Below are 18,993 nucleotides of genomic sequence, written 5' to 3'. Positions count from 1 at the left end.
TGATCAATAAAATGATCAACAAAAAAAATTCCTCAATAGGGCCTACAATATAATGGTTTCACTAGCATAGCGGACATTTCTATTTTATCACAATTTTGACGATCATTTAATGATCATTTAAGTTTATATTATATAATATAAATGTCGTTATTTATAATTATTGAAAGATTCTACATAATAATATATGTTCAAACTTTACAAACAACTTAATTATAGTTTTGATTTGCTGTATATTAAATTTTATAAAAGCGTTTGTTTATGAAGTTTCATGGCATTTTATTTATTAAATTTCGTAACATTATTTTATTGAAAACTCTATTAATACAAAACCTGTCTTATGGGTCTGGTTACTGTCTTATTTTAGCCATAGTTTGTATATAATATAAGGAATATTTGTGCAAAATTTTAAGTTTTGCCAGTGCATATTCATCTTTGCCAACCAATTTTTGTCTGATGATCCTAAATTATCACATATGAATATTGTACTGTAACAAATAAAAAAATTATACTAATAATTATATAATTCAAAATTTACAATAAACATTATGTTTTAGCTTGAATTTCATTGTATTTTATCATGCTATTTTTTAATAAAAATCTGCACTTTTGCAAGAAGTTTTAAAATTTGGATTATGTGATTGACAAATGATTGGCAAGGTGATATAAGGATGTCCGCTATGCTGGTTTCACTATGTTTGTGATTAGGCCGATATCGCACACCCCAGTACATCATGCATAGAATTTCCCGCCTAGCTGAATGGCTGATGATCACATTATTAAGCTGCTAATTTCTGATTGGTTCATAACTGTATATAATCAGGATGAAATTTAAGATGCCTTGTAAATAGAAATGAATGAGTCACATGATAAATAAGAAAAAAAATTTTTTACGAAGCATTGTTTTGAAATATTCCTGTCGAAAAAATGCTTTCTTCCGCTTCGAAACGAATTTGTTTATCAATACGCAGCCGAATATTATTACCACGTGCAGCGACAATTTATCCTGCTATCTTTCAACAGACATTATTTCAGTCCACGTTAACCAATAATGCAAAGCAGCTTGCTGACATTGACGTAAGTCCTTAGTTCGCAACGCGGCGTTGTTGGTTTGTTCTTACACACTGTTGAAAAGTGTTACAACAAATCTTTGTAACGTAACTAAACAAAATATGCACAATGATTTGATTTTTTTTTAAAAAAAATAAAATAAGAAGTAACTTATCCCTGTTATAAATAGCACGGTAAAATTCGAATTCAACGTTCCGAAAACCTAAAATCTCTTGTTCCTATTAAGGACCTCATATTCGGAAGAACATTTGCGGATCATATGTTAGAAATCGAATGGAATGCAAATCAAGGATGGCTTGATCCAATCATTAAACCTTATGGAAAAATTTCTTTAGAACCTAGTGCCATGGTGTTCCATTATTCTTTCGAATGCTTTGAAGGTTTAAAGGCTTACAAGGACAAGGACGGTAACATAAGATTATTTAGACCAGATATGAATATGAAGAGATTTAAAAAGTCAGCCACAAGACTCACATTACCCGTGAGTTTAAATAATGAACGTTTTAAAATCTTTATCTCTTTGATTTCTCACTCTTTTAAATATTTCAGGATTTCAATGGAGATGAATTATTAAAATGCCTAAAAAAACTTATTCGTCTTGATGAACGTTGGATCCCTGCTGAAAGGGGCTACTCACTATACATTCGTCCAGCTATTATTGGAACTCAAGAATCATTAGGGGTTGGTGCAACTACTCGTGCTCTTCTTTTCATTATTTGTTCCCCTGTAGGCCCATATTATAAGACAGGTTTCGATGCCGTTCGGTTACTAGCTACAACTGATAAGGTTAGAGCTTGGCCTGGCGGTACTGGAGACGCGAAGATTGGCGGGAATTATGCACCTTGTGTTCAAACACAAATTGAAGCTGCTAAGAGAGGATATCATCAAAATTTGTGGTTATTTGGCGCTGAAGATGAAATAACTGAGGTTGGCACAATGAATTGTTTTGTTCTTTTAAAAAATGAACAGGGTGGTAAAGTATAATTCTTGTTCCTTTTCACGTTAATTGATTATCTAGTTCTCTAATATAATTTATGTTTCATTATGAATTTCAACTTAAATGTAGAAACCGAACTTGTTACGCCCCCGTTAAACGGAACTATACTTGCAGGAGTGACTCGCGATTCTATATTGAGCCTTGCACGTTCATGGAATGAATTTAAAGTTTCTGAGCGTAAGATAACAATGCTTGAAGTTGTGAAAGCTCAAGAAGAAGGTCGTTTATTAGAGATGTTTGGTGCGGGAACTGCATGTATAGTAAGTCCCATTAAAGAGATCCATTATCATGGACGTGATTTTAGTATCCCATTAGATCCAAACGACCCCTCTAGTAACGCAGGACCTGCTACTAAAAGATTTGCTGATGTACTAGTGGGAATACAATACGGAGAAATTCCACATGAATGGTCCGTGGTCGTACCTTAAAAACATTATTTAATTTTAATTTGGTAATTTCATTGGAAAAGACGTAATGACATCTTGAATAATTGAATAATTACTTTATATATTAATACTTGATATTCTATGTTATAATTTTAAAACTTTAAAACGACATTTGGACCTGACTTTTAAAGAACCTTGATTTAGCAGAACTAATTGTGTGTTATTAAATTCATTAAATTCATTAAATCAAATCATAAATAAACTTGATGCTTTTACTTATTACTTTTAATGTTTATGTATAAAAAATTTGCTAGCCAATATTGTAATCATTGTAAAATACCCTTGAAATTGAATTTAACATGAATAAACAGAGTTAGTCATATCATATCCCATACACCAAAACTTGACTTTCCATTAACAATTTGGGTAAGATGTTCCTTGCCCCGATCCATCTCCACCTTGCATGAATTGCACCAAAAAATTTTTAGAACCATCCAGTTTGCCATTGATTTGTCTGCAATGCCCACATGTCTTAGAAGTATACTCCTTATGATCTTACAATACTTGTACTCTCTTGACTTATGCAAACCATTCAAAATCTGAAATGTGACCAGATTAGCATTGTGTGGGCTATTCTCAATTGGATTTTTCTTTTATTCTTGAGCACTATATGTAATGTTTCAACTTTCAAATTTAGGTAGCAAATTATCTCATAATTCTATAATCATTGGTCCAACTGGTAATGGCATTTATTTATCAAATTATGGATTCATTATATGATTTGTTTAATTAACTAAAAAGAAAAAAAATCATAATAATGTAACATAAAATTTTCTTTTATAGTGGGATCTTTAAAAAGTTATATGTAAACCTTACTTTAAGTCATAAGGTGACCTATCTTAATAGTAGACAGGTCCTATTTTAACCCTTAAAATAATTAAAATAGTCAAACTTAATTTGATTTTAACTTCTTAAAAGTTGAAATAGTTGAATTAAATATTGAATGATTATTTACAATTATTGAAATTTAATAATAAAAGTAAATTATATTAATAGCATCAATATTGACCATTTTATTCTTACTTATAGGCCAGTGTAAAAAGATTCATATATCAGACATTGTATCAATAAAAAAAATTTTACTATATACTGTAATTTTATTTTTTGATTATTTAATTATTATTAGTATATATTAGAAAAGATACAATATAAATATTATATTATATTACGTGATTATAATCAGAACTACTATAAGCATCAAATTCTTTATCCATTAATTGTATATTTTCATTAGACTCAACATATCCGCCGATCTGTAAAATTAGCTAAAATTAAGATTTTTGTAAAAATTTATTCATTTAACAAGAATTGTGTTCCACATATGTGCTACATGTTCAGATGATTTGAATTTATCAGAAAATAAAAAATTTTTTTTTAAATTATATTTAAAAATAATGATAATAACTGCTTCTTTCTTCAATCACTTTTCAATCACTTTTCAATCACTTTTTCGTTAAATGAGTTAAAAAAGTTTGTAAATATATAAAGTGGTTATTTTTAAACAATAAGTAAAAGAAAAAATAAATAAATATTTTTTATTTATAAGAAAAATGATTTTTTATTTATTTTTAACTTTAGTTCCTCTCTTTTTTTCTGTAAAATATATATTGAATTAAAATATAAACTATGATATAGGATTTTTGAAAGTTTTTTTTTTATTTTTTATTAAACTAATTTTATACTAATTGTCTTCTATTTTTTGATATTTATTTTAATAGTTTTATTCAATTAAAACGTTAAATAACGAATAATTATTGTTAAATAAGGCAACAATTATTCAAGATCTCTTGTGAAAATAATTTTTTGGTGAGAAAATGTAACTTTAAAAATTTATTTATATTGGGTTTTATGCAATTTACATGTTCATTGATATCTCAGCATCCATATATGCTAATCAAATAATTTTATATTCATTTAAAAGGTGGGAACGTACTCTATCTTAGTAATTAAAGATCATTCAGATTTCAGATTGAATCACTAGATGTAGAGATATTAACGATCAAAGTTAAAAATTAAAAATAATTATACTGAATGCATTTACTCAACAACCAGTGATTCAATTCATGTAATTTTAGATTCATTAGATAGGCCTTTGTTTTCTCTTTCAAATGAATATATACGTCAAGTTATTTAAAATTTTATTACAATAATTTTATTTTGATTTTTTAAATTTTATTGATGTTATATTAAAAAAAATAAAAAATCATATAATGATCAATTTTATTCACATCAGCTGATATTGATCTATTATTTTTGTATACCTGGTGATTTGTACTTACGCAATAAAGTTGGTTTTTTTGATGCAAAAGCCAAATTCTAGAAATTAGTGCATATGAAATATTCTTTAGTGTTTTTAAATACACTTCTCTAAAGCCTAATTATAACTTTAAAAGAAATTTTATTTCTAACAGATAAAAGGTTTAAGTGTAGATCTGACTCATCTGAGTGCACAACTTTACCCTTTAAAATTAGCATGTCTGAAATGTGTGCCAGGTTGATGTCACAATGTGATATAGTGATTTTTCCAAAAAAATTAAATTACAATTTTTTTATTTAAAATAAAACCTTTAAATTTTTACATTAGATGTATTTTTGTCCGCTCTGCAAATTTACTTAGATAATAAATAGGTGGTTTAGAAAGCCATTTTTGAGTTATTTAACAAAAACTGTTTTTTCAACAAATCTAATTTTGGAAATGATCAGCAAAGACGATAAAATTGGTTGTTATATACTAAAGTCAAAATTTATTTCCAAAACTTCCTTCCATTTATAAGTGAATTTTATAAAACAGATGAAAATACATCTAATGCATAAATTTGAAAGAGAGTTCATCCAAGTAATATGTAAGCAGTGATTACTTAGACAGGACAATTGGCTTACCATTGCTTCAATCTCAGAACAGAGGATACCATAACTCTCTGTTAAAATGTGCAGCCTAACTGTATACACCAATACGCCATGATGCAGTCTACACTAATCCTATAACTCCACTTCAATGATATGGTATATTCGTATGCAGTAAAATTCAGTGCAGATTCTGTGATCAACCAGAATTGAACCTGCATCCTCACCATAATCAGGCTTTATGAGGAGACTCACGGACCAATCAATGAGCCAAGGATGATCAACCCTTTTTAATCTTATAAAATTATAAAACTCAAAATTTATTAAAATTATATGTAAAAATCATTTTTCTCAAAAACTAAACTATCTAAGTAACAACATTTTTAAACTTAGAAAATCTTTTTTTTCCTCATAAAATTGCATATAAAAATACTGTATAAATAAATAATCTCACTAAAGAATCTTATAAAAAAATGTCATTAAAAATATTTTTTAAAAAAAAGGTTTAAAGTAAACTACTGTATAATATCTATAAACTGATATTCAGAATTCAGGATCTTCACAAAATAGCTATACCGGTAAAATTGATTCCACAATGGGCAGAATTATATTCTATATTAAGTAATGCCAGCCCTGTCTCAGAGTAATGCGTCGGGTTAGCCAAACCAACCCTTTGGTTTTAACAATTTATAAATATTTAATTTTGTAATTCCGATTTTTTTTTCTTAGCAAAATGTCAGCTGGAATTTCAAAAGAACACCTGGAACAAACATTAAAAGAGAAACTTTCGGCGGACCATGTAGAAGTTATTGATACTTCTGGTTAGCATACAATAAATTAAAATTTATTTAATGTCTTATTATAACATTATTAAATGAGAATTTTTTTAAAAAAGGTGGGTGTGGACAAAATTATGATGTAGTTATTGTTTCTTCAGTATTTGAAGGTAAAACTCTTTTGCAAAAACATCGATTAGTAAATGATGCTGCAAAAGCCGAGATTTCACAATTACATGCTTTTTCACAGGTAAGAATAATGGATTGTAATTTGAACATTTTAGTTTAAATTTGAAACTAAATTTTATTTTCTTAAAAGAAAACTTACACACCAGCACAATGGGCCGAACTAACAAATAAAAAATGACCAAATAAATAAGAAATAGCGATTCTGCAATTTTTTATGTTATATTGTATATTGGCCAATAAGTTCCTAAAATATAAATAAAAATTATTAGATGTTTTTTTTTCAAATTTTTTAAAAATAAATTTAAAACCTGGTTGTGTTTCAACAACATCCTCAGATTTCTTCCATTTATATGAAGGACGTCCTGGAGTAGGTGGCAACTTCTCATGAGAATATAACGCTGGCCCAAAAGCAATTGCTTCCGTCAATGATAAATCTTCTGGAATAGTTGTCACCTGAGTTGATTCGTTAGATCCTCCTTCTCCTGCTGAAATACTAATTCATATAATTAGGAATCAATCTCATATTACAATAATTTTAATGAAACAAATCAATAAACCTTTTCAAATTTGATACAGCGATGAGTTTTGCAACATCATTTTGAGTATACACTGCTAAACGAGGAAAATTACGTCTAGCGTCTCGACCAAAATAATAATTTTGTGCTAAGTCAGAATGCTTGGTCAACGGATGTACATAGGTTTTTGGTTGTGATCTAAAAAATTAAATTTTCAGTTCTTGCATGTGTAATTTATGAAACATTTGAATATTTACCCAGGAGCAGGTGTACGATAGGTTCCTGTAATTGGAACACCTGTATTTGATTCCGGATTCTTTCAGAATAGTATCGAAATATACAATTATATACTCCTTTCGTTTATTTCTCGAGAAATATTATTTCTAACTGGAACTTACCACAGTTAATAGTCTACGAATCTTTTCAAAAAAACTATTAGCTGCTGGTCTTGTATATGACATAATTAAAAAAAAAAAAGCGATAATTTTACTCGGCTAATAGTATAAGACTAAATGGTATTACGTATATCATCAATTTGCATGTGCATTTGTTCAAAAACGCGACTTAAAATTTTTTTCGCTCATAAAATATATTTGTAATAAAATGAATAATAAAACGGAACCTTCTTCACCAAGAATCAACTTTTCACTTCTTTCAAAGTATCGTGGTCAAACTGTTCGTTGTATCGGGCGTGTTTTAAATGTAATACTTATTTAAAAAATACACATAACTGAGACTTTATTAACTAGTTTTTTTTTATTCCTAGACAACAAAAACCGATGCGACATTGGAAACGTGTGACCGGGGACAAGTTACAGTTCATTTGGAACCGGTATATTATCGAATATTTTGGTTTATTAAAGACTAAACAGCTTACTGAAGTTTTCTTTACCAAAGGATACTACATTAATGCCATTTTCAAACGTTGAAGTTGTTGGACGCGTTACCACCGAATTAGGTATTAAAGTGTATGTTACATATGACATAAATGATGACTTTGGTGAGTAGTTCAAAGTTTAATTATTTTTAATTCGAATTATTATCGTATATTAATTCTAACCAGAATCTCAAAAGACTTCGACTTTTATAATTCTTTGGTGAAGTTGTCGCAAAATTATCCAAATCTATTTTCCTGAATATTATTATCGGTTTACATTGTTTATCAAATAAAAAAAGAAAGATAATAATGTAATACTTATAGTATTGACATATTAATTGTTCTTATTGTGAATATTACATCCATCTAAATTTAGATCCCCTGTCAACTTTTTATAAATAGTTATTACAAGTCCACATTATTTTTTACATATATATTATTTAATTATTCCTCTCTTCATTCGAGGAATTTGCAGGCCCGCCATTCACCAATATTTGATTTATATGAGAAAACATGTCATTGTGTAAATGTACAAGCATATCTTGAACTGGCATATTATTTAAATCTAAACATAAAAAATCCGCGTTAATAAGGTTAGTATGATAAACCATAAAAATGAAAAATGAAAGCAAAATTGCGAAATACCCTCAATTTTGCTACATGTTCCATGTTCTCTCTTAATTTTCTTTTCCCAAAATGGATGATTTGCCGGCAACAGCACATTAGCGTTCTATAAGATATAAAATTAAATAAATTTATTTCTTCTGAAGCTAAATAGTTTATTCTGACTTACGCTTTGATACCAAGTTGAAAGATCCGTCCTTTTGGATACAGAAGGAACTTCGTTTGGTCCAGGTATCATGATTGTGCATACAACTTTTTCCATGATACTATAGTCTAATTAGAGAATTATAACGAATCATCAAATAAGCTCTAAAACTAAGTTTGAGAATAATTAAGAAAGGTACCTCTCTCATTAATAAGTCCTGCTAAACTTCGACAGCCACGACCAGCACCTATTAAAATAACTTTCTTTGGATTTGTTGCTCTATAAAATAATTTAGATTTTTTGTGATTTCTTTATTCTTATAACAAAGATCTAAAATTTTACTCACTCTATGAGATTGTCCCATAAGAATATTAATAAGTCTTTCAAGTCTTGATTTTCATTTTTTGGTTGATTCTATACGGCCAATTGAAAAAAAAAAAAATTTCAAAATTTGAAATAAGAAAACCGATTAGAATGATTAGGATTAAAACTTACAACTACCGGAGGTACATCAACGTCAATGATCCCGTGATTGTTGCCCAATATTGTCTCAATATATAAATAGACCGTGTCTATCTATTAATATAATTATTTTAAAACTAATGCTTATAATTATCGCAATTTAACCGAATAAAATATTATTAATTACCATATACGAATTTGAAACATTGATTGAATTCGACGTGGCACGAGTATCAGCCCTAAAAAACAATTATTTACTAAATATTTAAATATTAAGAATACAGCACAGAAATAATAAATTACCTGAAATCCGCCCTGGGAGAAAAAACAATTTATATAAATTACGAAAATTAATATTTAATCAAAACATAATTGCAATAATAAGAAATATAATAACTTACATATCATGAACGAAAAAAAATACTACTTCTTTACGAAACAAATCTCCGCTACACAGATAATTTGAATACATAAATAGTTCATAATTAATATTATGATTTAAATTTTGCTTACCTGCAACAAGCCAAATTTGTGAATCGCTGTCCTAACTTGCCATCGGATAATGGTACTGGAATTAATTTATATTTTGAATATAAATTTCTTGTCCTGTACATTTTAAGCATCTCTATATCAATTGTTGAATAAACGTTAACGAATGGGATTTTTTCGGGAATTTAGCCGAAAGCATAATTCATTACCTGCCATATCTACAAGAAGTTGTCCAGGTAACCGATCTGAGATAATAAAATGAATGAGTCAGTGAAAATTCTCCGGGAATTCTCGGATAATTTACAGCAGTATTACCTTCGGTAGCATAATATACCGGAGCAAGACAATTCCAATATTTCGATTGTGTACGAATTACTTGGTGAATTGTCTCCAAACAATCTTGGTTGGGATTTATTGGACCTAATTTACTTGGTGGCTCCCCAAGCAAAACTTTTACACAAGCAAGAGCAGATTTTGATATAGAGTCAAGATTATATCCTCCCTATTATTTAAAACATTAATTTAAAATATCGCGTATAAAACGCAAATTCACGTTCTAAATTTACGCGTAATTTACCTCTAAGGCCAAAATAAGTTTGCCGTTAGCCAGAGTCTTCAACATATGAGTCATGTGACCGAATCCACTCGGTGTCACGTGATTTTCGCCAATAGGATCGCCTAGATAGTAACATATTTAATAGTGGACCTTTAATGACGCGACTAAAAATATTATTTACCTTCGGCAGCATCAAAACCTGCTGAAACAATTACAATATCTGGTGAAAATTCGTAAGCTATGGGCATTACTACTTTATTGAACGCGAATATATAATCACTATCAGTCATCCCCGCACGGGGCCACGGTATATTTATCGTTCTTTATAAGATATTTGGATAATGAAAGAAAGTATTCTTTTCAGTTTTGGTATTTGGGAGATCGAAAAAAATTGAACCAGATACATTTACTAAAAGTTACTGACTTGCCTTTGGCCTCACCTCCACCTATTGCTGTATAGTTAGCTAATGCCTTATCACCAGGATAAAAATGACCATTCTCATATCGATGTATCGAACAATATACAACATTAGGGTCGTTATAAAAAGCCTTTTGCGTACCATTACCTAAAAAACAAATCATAAATACGTTTTATGTAATATTTACGAATTATTATTAATTTGTAAATCATACCGTGATGAATATCCCTTAATTATCAAATTGAAATTACCAAATATAGAAAGAAACGTGATTAGTTTGAATTAAAAAAAATTGGCACTATAAAAATTACCTTACCAATCAAGTATGAAGACTTTTTCTACATTGTAATGTTTTCTTAAACATTGGGTCGCAACTGCCACATTATTAAAAATACAAAATCCCATTGGCTCGTTAATTTCCGCATGATGACCCGGAGGGCGAACATTTGCAAAACCGTTCGTAACAGTTCCATCAACAACAGCTTTGCATAATTCGATTACACCACCACATGACAATCTTGCACAAAATGCTGTCTCGTTATTAAGGTAAATAGAATTATATTCATCGGCATTTTTTATTAATTCATTATCACTCATATCTAGATTTGTAACATAAATTTGTTAATTAGGAGATAATAAAAAATTAAACATTGATAAAAAAAGTTTATATTTACGCGCAGTCTTTGTAACAAAGTCCCAGTGGTCCTCAGTATGTACAAGGCAGGCCTCCTCGGCCGAAACTTCACGAGCTTTTATTAAAACCATTTTGTTTAAGCAACCAGTATTTTTTATTTTTTCCTGAATAACGGTAATCCTCTTTGGATCTTCAGGGTGGTGTTCGTCTTCATGAATATTTCCATGGTAACGCATCCTTCTATCATAAACTATCCCCGTTTTAGGCTCTGAAAAAGTGTTCAAAAGAGAATTTGAAGACTCTCCATTTGTATAGTTTACTCTGTTTCGTGACCCCTTAGTGACTGGTAATTTACGAGGTTCTATAAGTACATAAGGCTTTCCGTCTGTTCCATCGATATCCATATCCATTTTTAATTTCTTTAAAGTTTTTTTTTGATAGAACACGGATTTTAGAAAGGTAAACAAAAAAAAAAAATAGTATATAAAATAATAATAATAAATGAAATGTATATAGTATTTAAAAATTAAGAAAATTATCAGTTATAACTTTTTTTCATAATTAAAACCATTTAAGTTTTGATTATATAAAAGGGCTTGTATTACTCTGTAATTCCCTTTTTTGGTAATTCTGGGTTTACAAAACATTTTTTTATTCAAGTTCCTTCACAAAAGAAAATATGGTAAAGATGAAAAAATTGATTTTAATATCAAAAATATGAAGTATATTGATAGTATCCAATATTATAGTATGTGTTTTTAAAAAAAAGTTCAATTAGCATACTAATAAACCAGTATGATCAAATCTTATCAAAGAAACATATTTTTTATTTGATGCAAATAAATTATTTAAAAATTAGATTATATATTTTTAATATTACCTTTTTATTAAGAAATTTAAAATATGTAATATATCTAAATGCTTTATATACTTTTAAATTATTTTTATATTAAGTAAATTTATTTTAATAATAATTTGATTTACTATTTTATAATATATTTGTAAAGTAAAATACTTTATATTTATATAATTTTAAATAAGTTATATTTATAAATAAAATTTATTATTTTTACTATATTTAATAAAAACTATTTTTATAATTTTGAAATTAACTTATATTATTAAAATAATTATAATAATTTATATAGTCAAATTTTTATATAATTGCTTTTTCAATTCTGCTAAAATCAGTGATTGTAAATATAGTTTATATAATTTGGCTGAAATTAAATTTTAATTATTTTAATTGAAATATAAAAAAATAAATATAATAATAAGTATTAGGTAATTTTACTTTAATAATTACAACTATTGTTAAATTTTCATTTATAAAAATAATTAGTAATAATAAAATTAGTTGTATATAATATATAGAAAGTAAAATTAGTTTTATTTTTTATTAAAATTTATATTATAATACAAATTTAATCATAATTGCTAATTATTATAAATAATAGTAAAGTTATATTAAACTCTTTCCGGTTAATTCTATGCCCACATTTTAAATATTTAGAAAATTTTACAAAGTGATTTTTTGTCACTGAATTACTTGAAAAACATATATTTTTTCTTATAAAAATAAAACTTTTGACCCTTTATTTATAATATTTATAAAAAATCCTGGATTTTTTAAAAAAATATTGACTCTTTTACTTTGAATATAAATTTTCAGTAATAATATTAGATTCGCTAAAATAAACATATGCTATTTTGTATAATATATAGGCAGAATAATAACAAAATAGAAGATTAAACAGTATGAATAAGTCTAGTACAAAATTCTGATACACATAATCCTGACACATATAATTTCAACTATTAAAATTCTGAAATAAAAAAATCCTGATTAACATAAAATCCTGACTAGTGCAAAATCCTAAATTTTTTTACAAAATTATCTTTATATCAACTTGCAAAATTTTAGTAAAGATGTTAATGCTATATGTTTAACTTTGTAAAATATTAGTATTTAATTGAAATATTTAATTTTATAAAAATATATTACTATAAATTTTAGAGTGAATTTATTTATCGCAACCTGCGTTACAACGTACTATCCTTCCTTTTTTGTAAATTGTTTATGTCAATCTTTAGTTTATACACCGCACCCCCCTTAAAATGGCAAATGATAAACATAAAAATATATATAAATTTGTAACGCAGGATGCGGTAAATACATTATTTCTAAATTTTATTATATATAAAATTAATTTGCAATATTAAAGTAATATAAAATAAAAATAATCAATATCCAAATCTAAATCATTAGTAAGAAAATAACAATAAAAAGTTATGTACAATTTTGCAGAAAAAATCTATTGATGAATAGTTTTTTCTATCATTAATAATTGTCATTATTCTTTTTTTTCTATTAACTAATATCTTTTTTGTTGATGGCTTTTTTTCATTACAAATAATACATTTAATTTAAAATTTAACATTCTGTTGTTCTTTTTGTAACTTCTAAATTATTATATAAACACTAATATGACTTTTACTAACTAAAATATTTCAACATTTATTCCAGGCTTTTACTATTGGTAGAACTTCTGTTTCAATTTAATTATATATTAATTACAACTTTAAAAAAATAAAGGAGCTTCACAAATAGTACTACCATTTCTAAAATACTAATATATCTTTCTATACACATAGTTTTCTTTAAGTTACAACTTTATTTGCTTTTAGAAGCATTTCAAGTTTAATGTATTAAATACTTCTAAAATTACATTAAATGGTAAGAATATTAAAACAAACAAATAATGCAGCATTAAATTAAACTGTTATCATTACTATATTTAGTAGAAAGTTTATATAATTGTATTTTTTGCTAACCTGATTATTTTAAGTAAAAAAAAACATCCTTTATTATAATTATTAGAAAATACATAATGTAATGCATTTATTAATACTTGTTCAAAATCAGGTATAACTACTGATAGTTATAAGTCAATACTATTTTTTGCTGCAAAATCAATCAATTTTTCAAATAAGCATTTATATATTTCTTGTAACTTTACTAGTTGTTAATAAATAAACAAGTGAAAGAACTCTTGAATTTTCTTTACCAATAGGTATATATATGCTATATAACTGATAGAATATTACTAGAACTGTATTAAAAGTCCCATCCATTATTAAAAATAGAATTTGAAATAAATGTTGAATATTTGTTCTTGTTATAAATAGTAAAATCTGATTTTTACCAAATATAAAATTTTTTACTAAAAAAGAATTTCCTTTTAAAGTTTTGCTAAAAAAATCTGAAATATTAATTTCTTTATGAGTCTATGGTTGTGAAGGTATTTTTAATTTTCTAATACATTTAATTCTTACAAATTTGCATAAAGAGCAATAGTAAATGGTATATAAGAATGATACTCTTAAGACTATACATGAAGTTGAAATTAAAGCCCAAAAGTAGAAATATTTCGACTTGAGAAGGTCAAAAGTCAAAATTAAAGTCGAAATGGTCGAAATTACATCATAGTCATGTGATTTTTATAATTATAATTTAATATAAAATTTTAAACGTGAATAACTCCGTCAATATTGATGCTACAGATATGATATACATATCATTAGAATCCTCTCGATGAGCTGAATCCAACCGCGTAACGATCATAAAAATCGAATCACTGGACGCGGAGTTCGTTAACTTTGAATTTTAAAATTATTGTTTACTATAAAAATTATAAGACTATTTAATACCAAATTTTAAACGTGAATAACTCCGTCAATATTAACGCTACAAATATGAAATACATATCATTGGAATCCTCTCGATGAGCTGAATCCAACCGCGTAACGATCATAAAAATCGAATCACTGGATGCGGAGATCGTTAACTTTGAATTTTAAAATTATTGTTTACTATAAAAATTATAAGACTATTTAATACCAAATTTTAAACGTGAATAACTCCGTCAATATTAATGCTACAAATATGAAATACATATCATTGGAATCCTTTCGATGAGCTGAATCCAACCGCGTAACGATCATAAAAATCGAATCACTGGATGCGGAGATCGTTAACTTTGAATTTTAAAATTATTGTTTACTATAAAAATTATAAGACTATTTAATACCAAATTTTAAACGTGAATAACTCCGTCAATATTAATGCTACAAATATGAAATACATATCATTGGAATCCTTTCGATGAGCTGAATCCAACCGCGTAACGATCATAAAAATCGAATCACTGGATGCGGAGATCGTTAACTTTGAATTTTAAAATTATTGTTTACTATAAAAATTATAAGACTATTTAATACCAAATTTTAAACGTGAATAACTCCGTCAATATTAATGCTACAAATATGAAATACATATCATTGGAATCCTCTCTATGAGCTAAATCCAACCGCGTAAAGATCATAAAAATCGAATCACTGGATGCGGAGTTCGTTAACTTTGAATTTTAATATTATTGTTTACTATAAAATCATATGACTATGACATAATTTTGACTATTTCAACTTTTGGAGGGGCTCAAGTTGAAATCATTTCGACCATTTCGACCATTTTGGAGGTCAAAATTAACCAATTTTGGTTTCATGTATACTTAAGACATCTTTGCAGTAATATCTTTGATAATTTGTGCAGATTTGTTTCTTATTTCACAAGATTTTTGTTTAATTTGAGTAACAGTTTTGCAACCTTTACATTACTAACTTAATAAGATGAGTAGTAATATTCAGTAAAGTTTTTAAAGTAATGTAAGCTATTAAGTAAAATTATTGTTATTCAGCCTCTACAATTTTCCTTACAATACCAATAATAAGTATTATTTCACATTTTATCTTTTACCATTAAATAATTATAAATATTTATTTTATTATTTTTTTTTGTTATAATATAATTTCACATATTTCATTTATTTTAATAGGTTTTTATAACCAATATATAGAATAGAAAAATAAGTTTCTTGATTAAAAATGAGTAAACATTTGTAATATTAAAGATACGTTAGTGTCCCACATATACAATTTTAAATAACTCGTATAGACATGCATAACATAAATAATATAGTTAAAGTATTATAAAAATTAGTATAGAACAAATTTTATCATATAAAAAATTGATTCATAACTCGATTTGACTCAACTTGTGAGAAACACTAAGATACGTAAAATATTTATTATTAATATATTTACAAAAAAACAACTTTTAATACTAATATAGCAATTAGGGCTCTGATCAGTTCAGTACAGTTTTTGCCAAAATTGAAACTGAACTGAATTGATCAGTAATGGTATTGCTAATTACTGAAACTGATCAGTTATTAGTTTCAGTAATCATAAATACCGTTACTGACCAGTAATTACCGAAAACTGAACTGATTTACCAATTTATTATCAGTTCAGTTTAAAAACGTTTCACAACATTTTTATTAAATTATCAAAAAAATGTTACAAACCATTTTTTTAAATAAATTAATTGCCGATTCGCATGAGTGCGGCTGTTCGATATATCACACACTTGATTGGCTGATCTATGTAATTACGGCAATTTTTTTTTTAAAAAAAAAAATTCTTTTTTTTTTATTCTTGGAAATGGAGACGAGTAAGTGTCTCCAAAATTTTTTTGTTTTTTTTATGTAAGAACGTTTATTAATGTTTTTAACTTCTTTTTTTTTATAGATTTTGACCAGAACTTGGAAATGGAGATCGGTGAGAATTTTTAAAGGAAAAAGCAAGTTTTTTTTAGGATTTCTTATATAAGAATGTTTATTAACGTTCTTTTACTTTTTTCTTTTTGTAGATTTCAGCCTGAGAACTTGAAAATGAAGATCAATAAATGTTTTTAAAGGGGAAAGCAGGAGGAGGTTTTTTTGGTTTTTTTTATGTAAGAACGTTTATTAACATTTTTAACTTCTTTTTTTTGTAAATTTTAGCTGCAACTTGGAAATGCAGACTAGTGAGTATTTGGAAAAGTAGGAGTTTTTTTTGTTTTCTTTATGTAAAAATGTTTATTAACATTCTTTTACTTTTTTTTTTGTAGATTTTGGCCTAGAGACTGGTGGTGAGTATTTTCAAAGGGTGAAGTGGATTTTTAATTTTTCTTTATGTAAAAACGTTTATTAACGTTCTTTTATTTCTATTTTTTTTGTAGATTTCAGCCTGGAACTCAAATGGGGACCGGTGAGTATTTTTAAAAAAGGGAAGTTGGGGTTTATTTATTTTATTTATGCAAGAATATTTATTAACGTTCTTTTACTACTTTTTTTGTAGATTTTAGCCCAGAATTCGGAAATAGAGACCGGTGGTGAGTAGAGCTCCGAACAGGTCAGCCAAATTCAGGTAACCTGACCTGACCTGACCTGAAATTCAGGTCAGGTATGAGATTTTTAAAAAAAATTCAGGTCAGGTATGAAGATTGACCTGACCTGATTGACCTGTTAACCTGAAACTATTGATTCTACTATATAATAAAAGTGAGTTGCAGTATTGCGATTCACTTTTTTATATTGATTTTATATAATAAAAGTGAGTTGCAGTATTGCGATTCACTTTTTTATATAGATTCTATATAAAAAAAGTGAGTTGCGGTATTGCGATTCACTTTTTTATATTGATTTTGTATAAAAAAAGTGAGTTGCGGTATTGCGATTCACTTTTTTATATAGATTTTATATAATAAAAGTGAGTTGCGATATTGCGATTCACTTTTTTATATTAATTCTATATAAAAAAAGTGAATCGCAATACCGCAACTCACTTTTTTTATACAAAATCAATATAAAAAAGTGAATTGCAGTATTGGGATTCACTTTTTTATATGATTTTAATATAAAAATGTTGAATCGCAATATTTCGAGAAAAAACGTTGCGAAAACGTTTTTTCATAATATTATATTAAAAAAATGTTTCGTAACGTTTTTTTTTTGATATTTCAATAATAATGTTGCGAAAACATTTTTTTCATAATGTTATATTAAAAAAACGTTTTGCAATATTTTTTTTCAATATTTTAATAAAAAACGTTGCAAAAACGTTTTTTTTCATAATATTATATTAAAAAAAAAGTTTTGTACCATTTTTTTTCAATACTTTAATAAAAATAGTCCTGAAAATTTTCAGGTTTTAGGTCAGGTCAGGTCAAACAGACAACCTGATATAACCTGACCTGACCTGACCTGAAAAAAAATTTCAGGTCAGGTTTATCAATTAACCTGACCTGACCTGACCCATTCGGAGCTCTAGTGGTAAGTATTTTCAAAGGGAAAGCGAATTTTTTATGTAAGAACGTTTATTAATGTTCATTTCTATTTTTTTGTAGATTTTGGCCCAGAATTAAAATGGGAACCAGTGAGTATTTTTAAAAAGAGAAAATAGAAGTTTTTTTAATTTATTTATGCAAGAACGTTTATTAACATTTTTTTACTACTTTTTTTTGTAGATTTTAACCTGGAATCCAGAAATAGAGACCGGCGGTAAGTATTTTCAAAGGGAAAAAGCAGATTTTTTAATTTTTCTTTATATAAGAATGTTTATTAATGTTCTTTTATTTTTATTTTTTTTGTAGATTTTAGTCCAGAACTCAAATGGTACCGGTGAGTATTTTTAAAAAAAGGAAGTAGAGGTTTTTTTATTTTATTTATGCAAGAACGTTTATTAACGTTTTTTTACTACTTTTTTTTGTAGATTTTAGCCCAGAATTCAGAAATAGAGACCGATGGTGAGTATTTTCAAAGGGGAAAGCAGATTTTTTATGTAAGAACATTTATTAACGTTCTTTTACTTTTTTTTGTAGGTCTAATCAAATTTTAATAAAATTTTAATTTAATACTAATAAAAAATGGCTTTAATATATTAAAACTATCATAAACAAATTACTTGTTAAATAAACTATTTATAAATAAATTACATTTATAAAAATAAATTGCCTGTCAAAATACATTCGCATCGTTAAAAATTCAGCAAATCAGTTTGGTAAATTTACT

General features: G+C 26.8%; 5 protein-coding genes across 5 annotated transcripts; 3 read left to right on the top strand and 2 right to left on the bottom strand.

Moving 5' to 3' along the window:
* The first annotated feature begins 840 nt into the window (after positions 1-840).
* Positions 841-2,732, top strand: OCT59_029754 (uncharacterized protein). The gene is made up of 4 exons (XM_025318161.2): positions 841-1,074; positions 1,238-1,549; positions 1,618-2,041; positions 2,135-2,732. Exons 1-4 carry the CDS (start codon positions 925-927, stop codon positions 2,491-2,493), a joined length of 1,245 nt encoding a protein of 414 aa, XP_025176877.1. The 5' UTR covers positions 841-924; the 3' UTR covers positions 2,494-2,732.
* A 3,322-nt stretch (positions 2,733-6,054) lies between these two features.
* On the top strand, positions 6,055-6,620 carry OCT59_029753 (uncharacterized protein). Its single transcript, XM_025318162.2, has 3 exons — positions 6,055-6,176; positions 6,251-6,381; positions 6,451-6,620. The coding sequence occupies exons 1-3, from the start codon at positions 6,089-6,091 to the stop codon at positions 6,496-6,498; spliced, it is 267 nt and encodes an 88-aa protein (XP_025176878.1). The 5' UTR covers positions 6,055-6,088; the 3' UTR covers positions 6,499-6,620.
* On the bottom strand, positions 6,399-7,308 carry OCT59_029752 (uncharacterized protein). The gene is made up of 5 exons (XM_025326285.2): positions 7,234-7,308; positions 7,093-7,151; positions 6,878-7,033; positions 6,629-6,813; positions 6,399-6,564 (listed from the first exon to the last, which is right to left on the bottom strand). Exons 1-5 carry the CDS (start codon positions 7,294-7,296, stop codon positions 6,533-6,535), a joined length of 495 nt encoding a protein of 164 aa, XP_025176879.1. The 5' UTR covers positions 7,297-7,308; the 3' UTR covers positions 6,399-6,532.
* Positions 7,309-7,372: 64 nt separating this feature from the next.
* OCT59_029751 (uncharacterized protein) lies at positions 7,373-8,316 on the top strand. The gene is made up of 4 exons (XM_025318163.2): positions 7,373-7,537; positions 7,602-7,667; positions 7,733-7,835; positions 7,910-8,316. Exons 1-4 carry the CDS (start codon positions 7,439-7,441, stop codon positions 7,969-7,971), a joined length of 330 nt encoding a protein of 109 aa, XP_025176880.1. The 5' UTR covers positions 7,373-7,438; the 3' UTR covers positions 7,972-8,316.
* OCT59_029750 (uncharacterized protein) lies at positions 7,887-11,567 on the bottom strand. Its single transcript, XM_066146045.1, has 18 exons — positions 11,082-11,567; positions 10,724-11,006; positions 10,622-10,635; positions 10,413-10,554; positions 10,170-10,309; positions 10,010-10,110; positions 9,748-9,934; positions 9,642-9,677; positions 9,457-9,568; positions 9,345-9,392; positions 9,247-9,258; positions 9,131-9,182; positions 8,977-9,057; positions 8,828-8,895; positions 8,681-8,760; positions 8,506-8,609; positions 8,358-8,442; positions 7,887-8,277 (listed from the first exon to the last, which is right to left on the bottom strand). Exons 1-18 carry the CDS (start codon positions 11,449-11,451, stop codon positions 8,153-8,155), a joined length of 2,040 nt encoding a protein of 679 aa, XP_065994859.1. The 5' UTR covers positions 11,452-11,567; the 3' UTR covers positions 7,887-8,152.
* Positions 11,568-18,993: the final 7,426 nt, after the last annotated feature.

Source organism: Rhizophagus irregularis, chromosome 9, assembly GCF_026210795.1.
Source record: "Rhizophagus irregularis chromosome 9, complete sequence".
Classification (NCBI taxonomy): Eukaryota; Fungi; Glomeromycota; class Glomeromycetes; order Glomerales; family Glomeraceae; genus Rhizophagus; species Rhizophagus irregularis.
This window is presented reverse-complemented; position numbering and strand designations above follow the sequence as displayed.

Coding starts and splice junctions, on each gene's coding strand:
- OCT59_029754 (XM_025318161.2), top strand. CDS start 925: ATGCTTTCTTCCGCTTCGAAACGAATTTGTTTATCAATACGCAGCCGA. Junction 1,075..1,237: donor AGCAGCTTGCTGACATTGAC/GTAAGTCCTTAG, acceptor TGTTATAAATAG/CACGGTAAAATTCGAATTCA. Junction 2,042..2,134: donor TTTAAAAAATGAACAGGGTG/GTAAAGTATAAT, acceptor ACTTAAATGTAG/AAACCGAACTTGTTACGCCC.
- OCT59_029753 (XM_025318162.2), top strand. CDS start 6,089: ATGTCAGCTGGAATTTCAAAAGAACACCTGGAACAAACATTAAAAGAG. Junction 6,177..6,250: donor AGAAGTTATTGATACTTCTG/GTTAGCATACAA, acceptor TTTTTAAAAAAG/GTGGGTGTGGACAAAATTAT. Junction 6,382..6,450: donor AATTACATGCTTTTTCACAG/GTAAGAATAATG, acceptor TTTTCTTAAAAG/AAAACTTACACACCAGCACA.
- OCT59_029752 (XM_025326285.2), bottom strand. CDS start 7,296: ATGTCATATACAAGACCAGCAGCTAATAGTTTTTTTGAAAAGATTCGT. Junction 6,814..6,877: donor GCTGTATCAAATTTGAAAAG/GTTTATTGATTT, acceptor TATATGAATTAG/TATTTCAGCAGGAGAAGGAG. Junction 6,565..6,628: donor TGTTGTTGAAACACAACCAG/GTTTTAAATTTA, acceptor TTTATATTTTAG/GAACTTATTGGCCAATATAC.
- OCT59_029751 (XM_025318163.2), top strand. CDS start 7,439: ATGAATAATAAAACGGAACCTTCTTCACCAAGAATCAACTTTTCACTT. Junction 7,538..7,601: donor GTATCGGGCGTGTTTTAAAT/GTAATACTTATT, acceptor TTTTATTCCTAG/ACAACAAAAACCGATGCGAC. Junction 7,668..7,732: donor TTACAGTTCATTTGGAACCG/GTATATTATCGA, acceptor TCTTTACCAAAG/GATACTACATTAATGCCATT.
- OCT59_029750 (XM_066146045.1), bottom strand. CDS start 11,451: ATGGATATGGATATCGATGGAACAGACGGAAAGCCTTATGTACTTATA. Junction 11,007..11,081: donor CTTTGTTACAAAGACTGCGC/GTAAATATAAAC, acceptor TTACAAATCTAG/ATATGAGTGATAATGAATTA. Junction 9,569..9,641: donor ACTTCTTGTAGATATGGCAG/GTAATGAATTAT, acceptor CAATTGATATAG/AGATGCTTAAAATGTACAGG.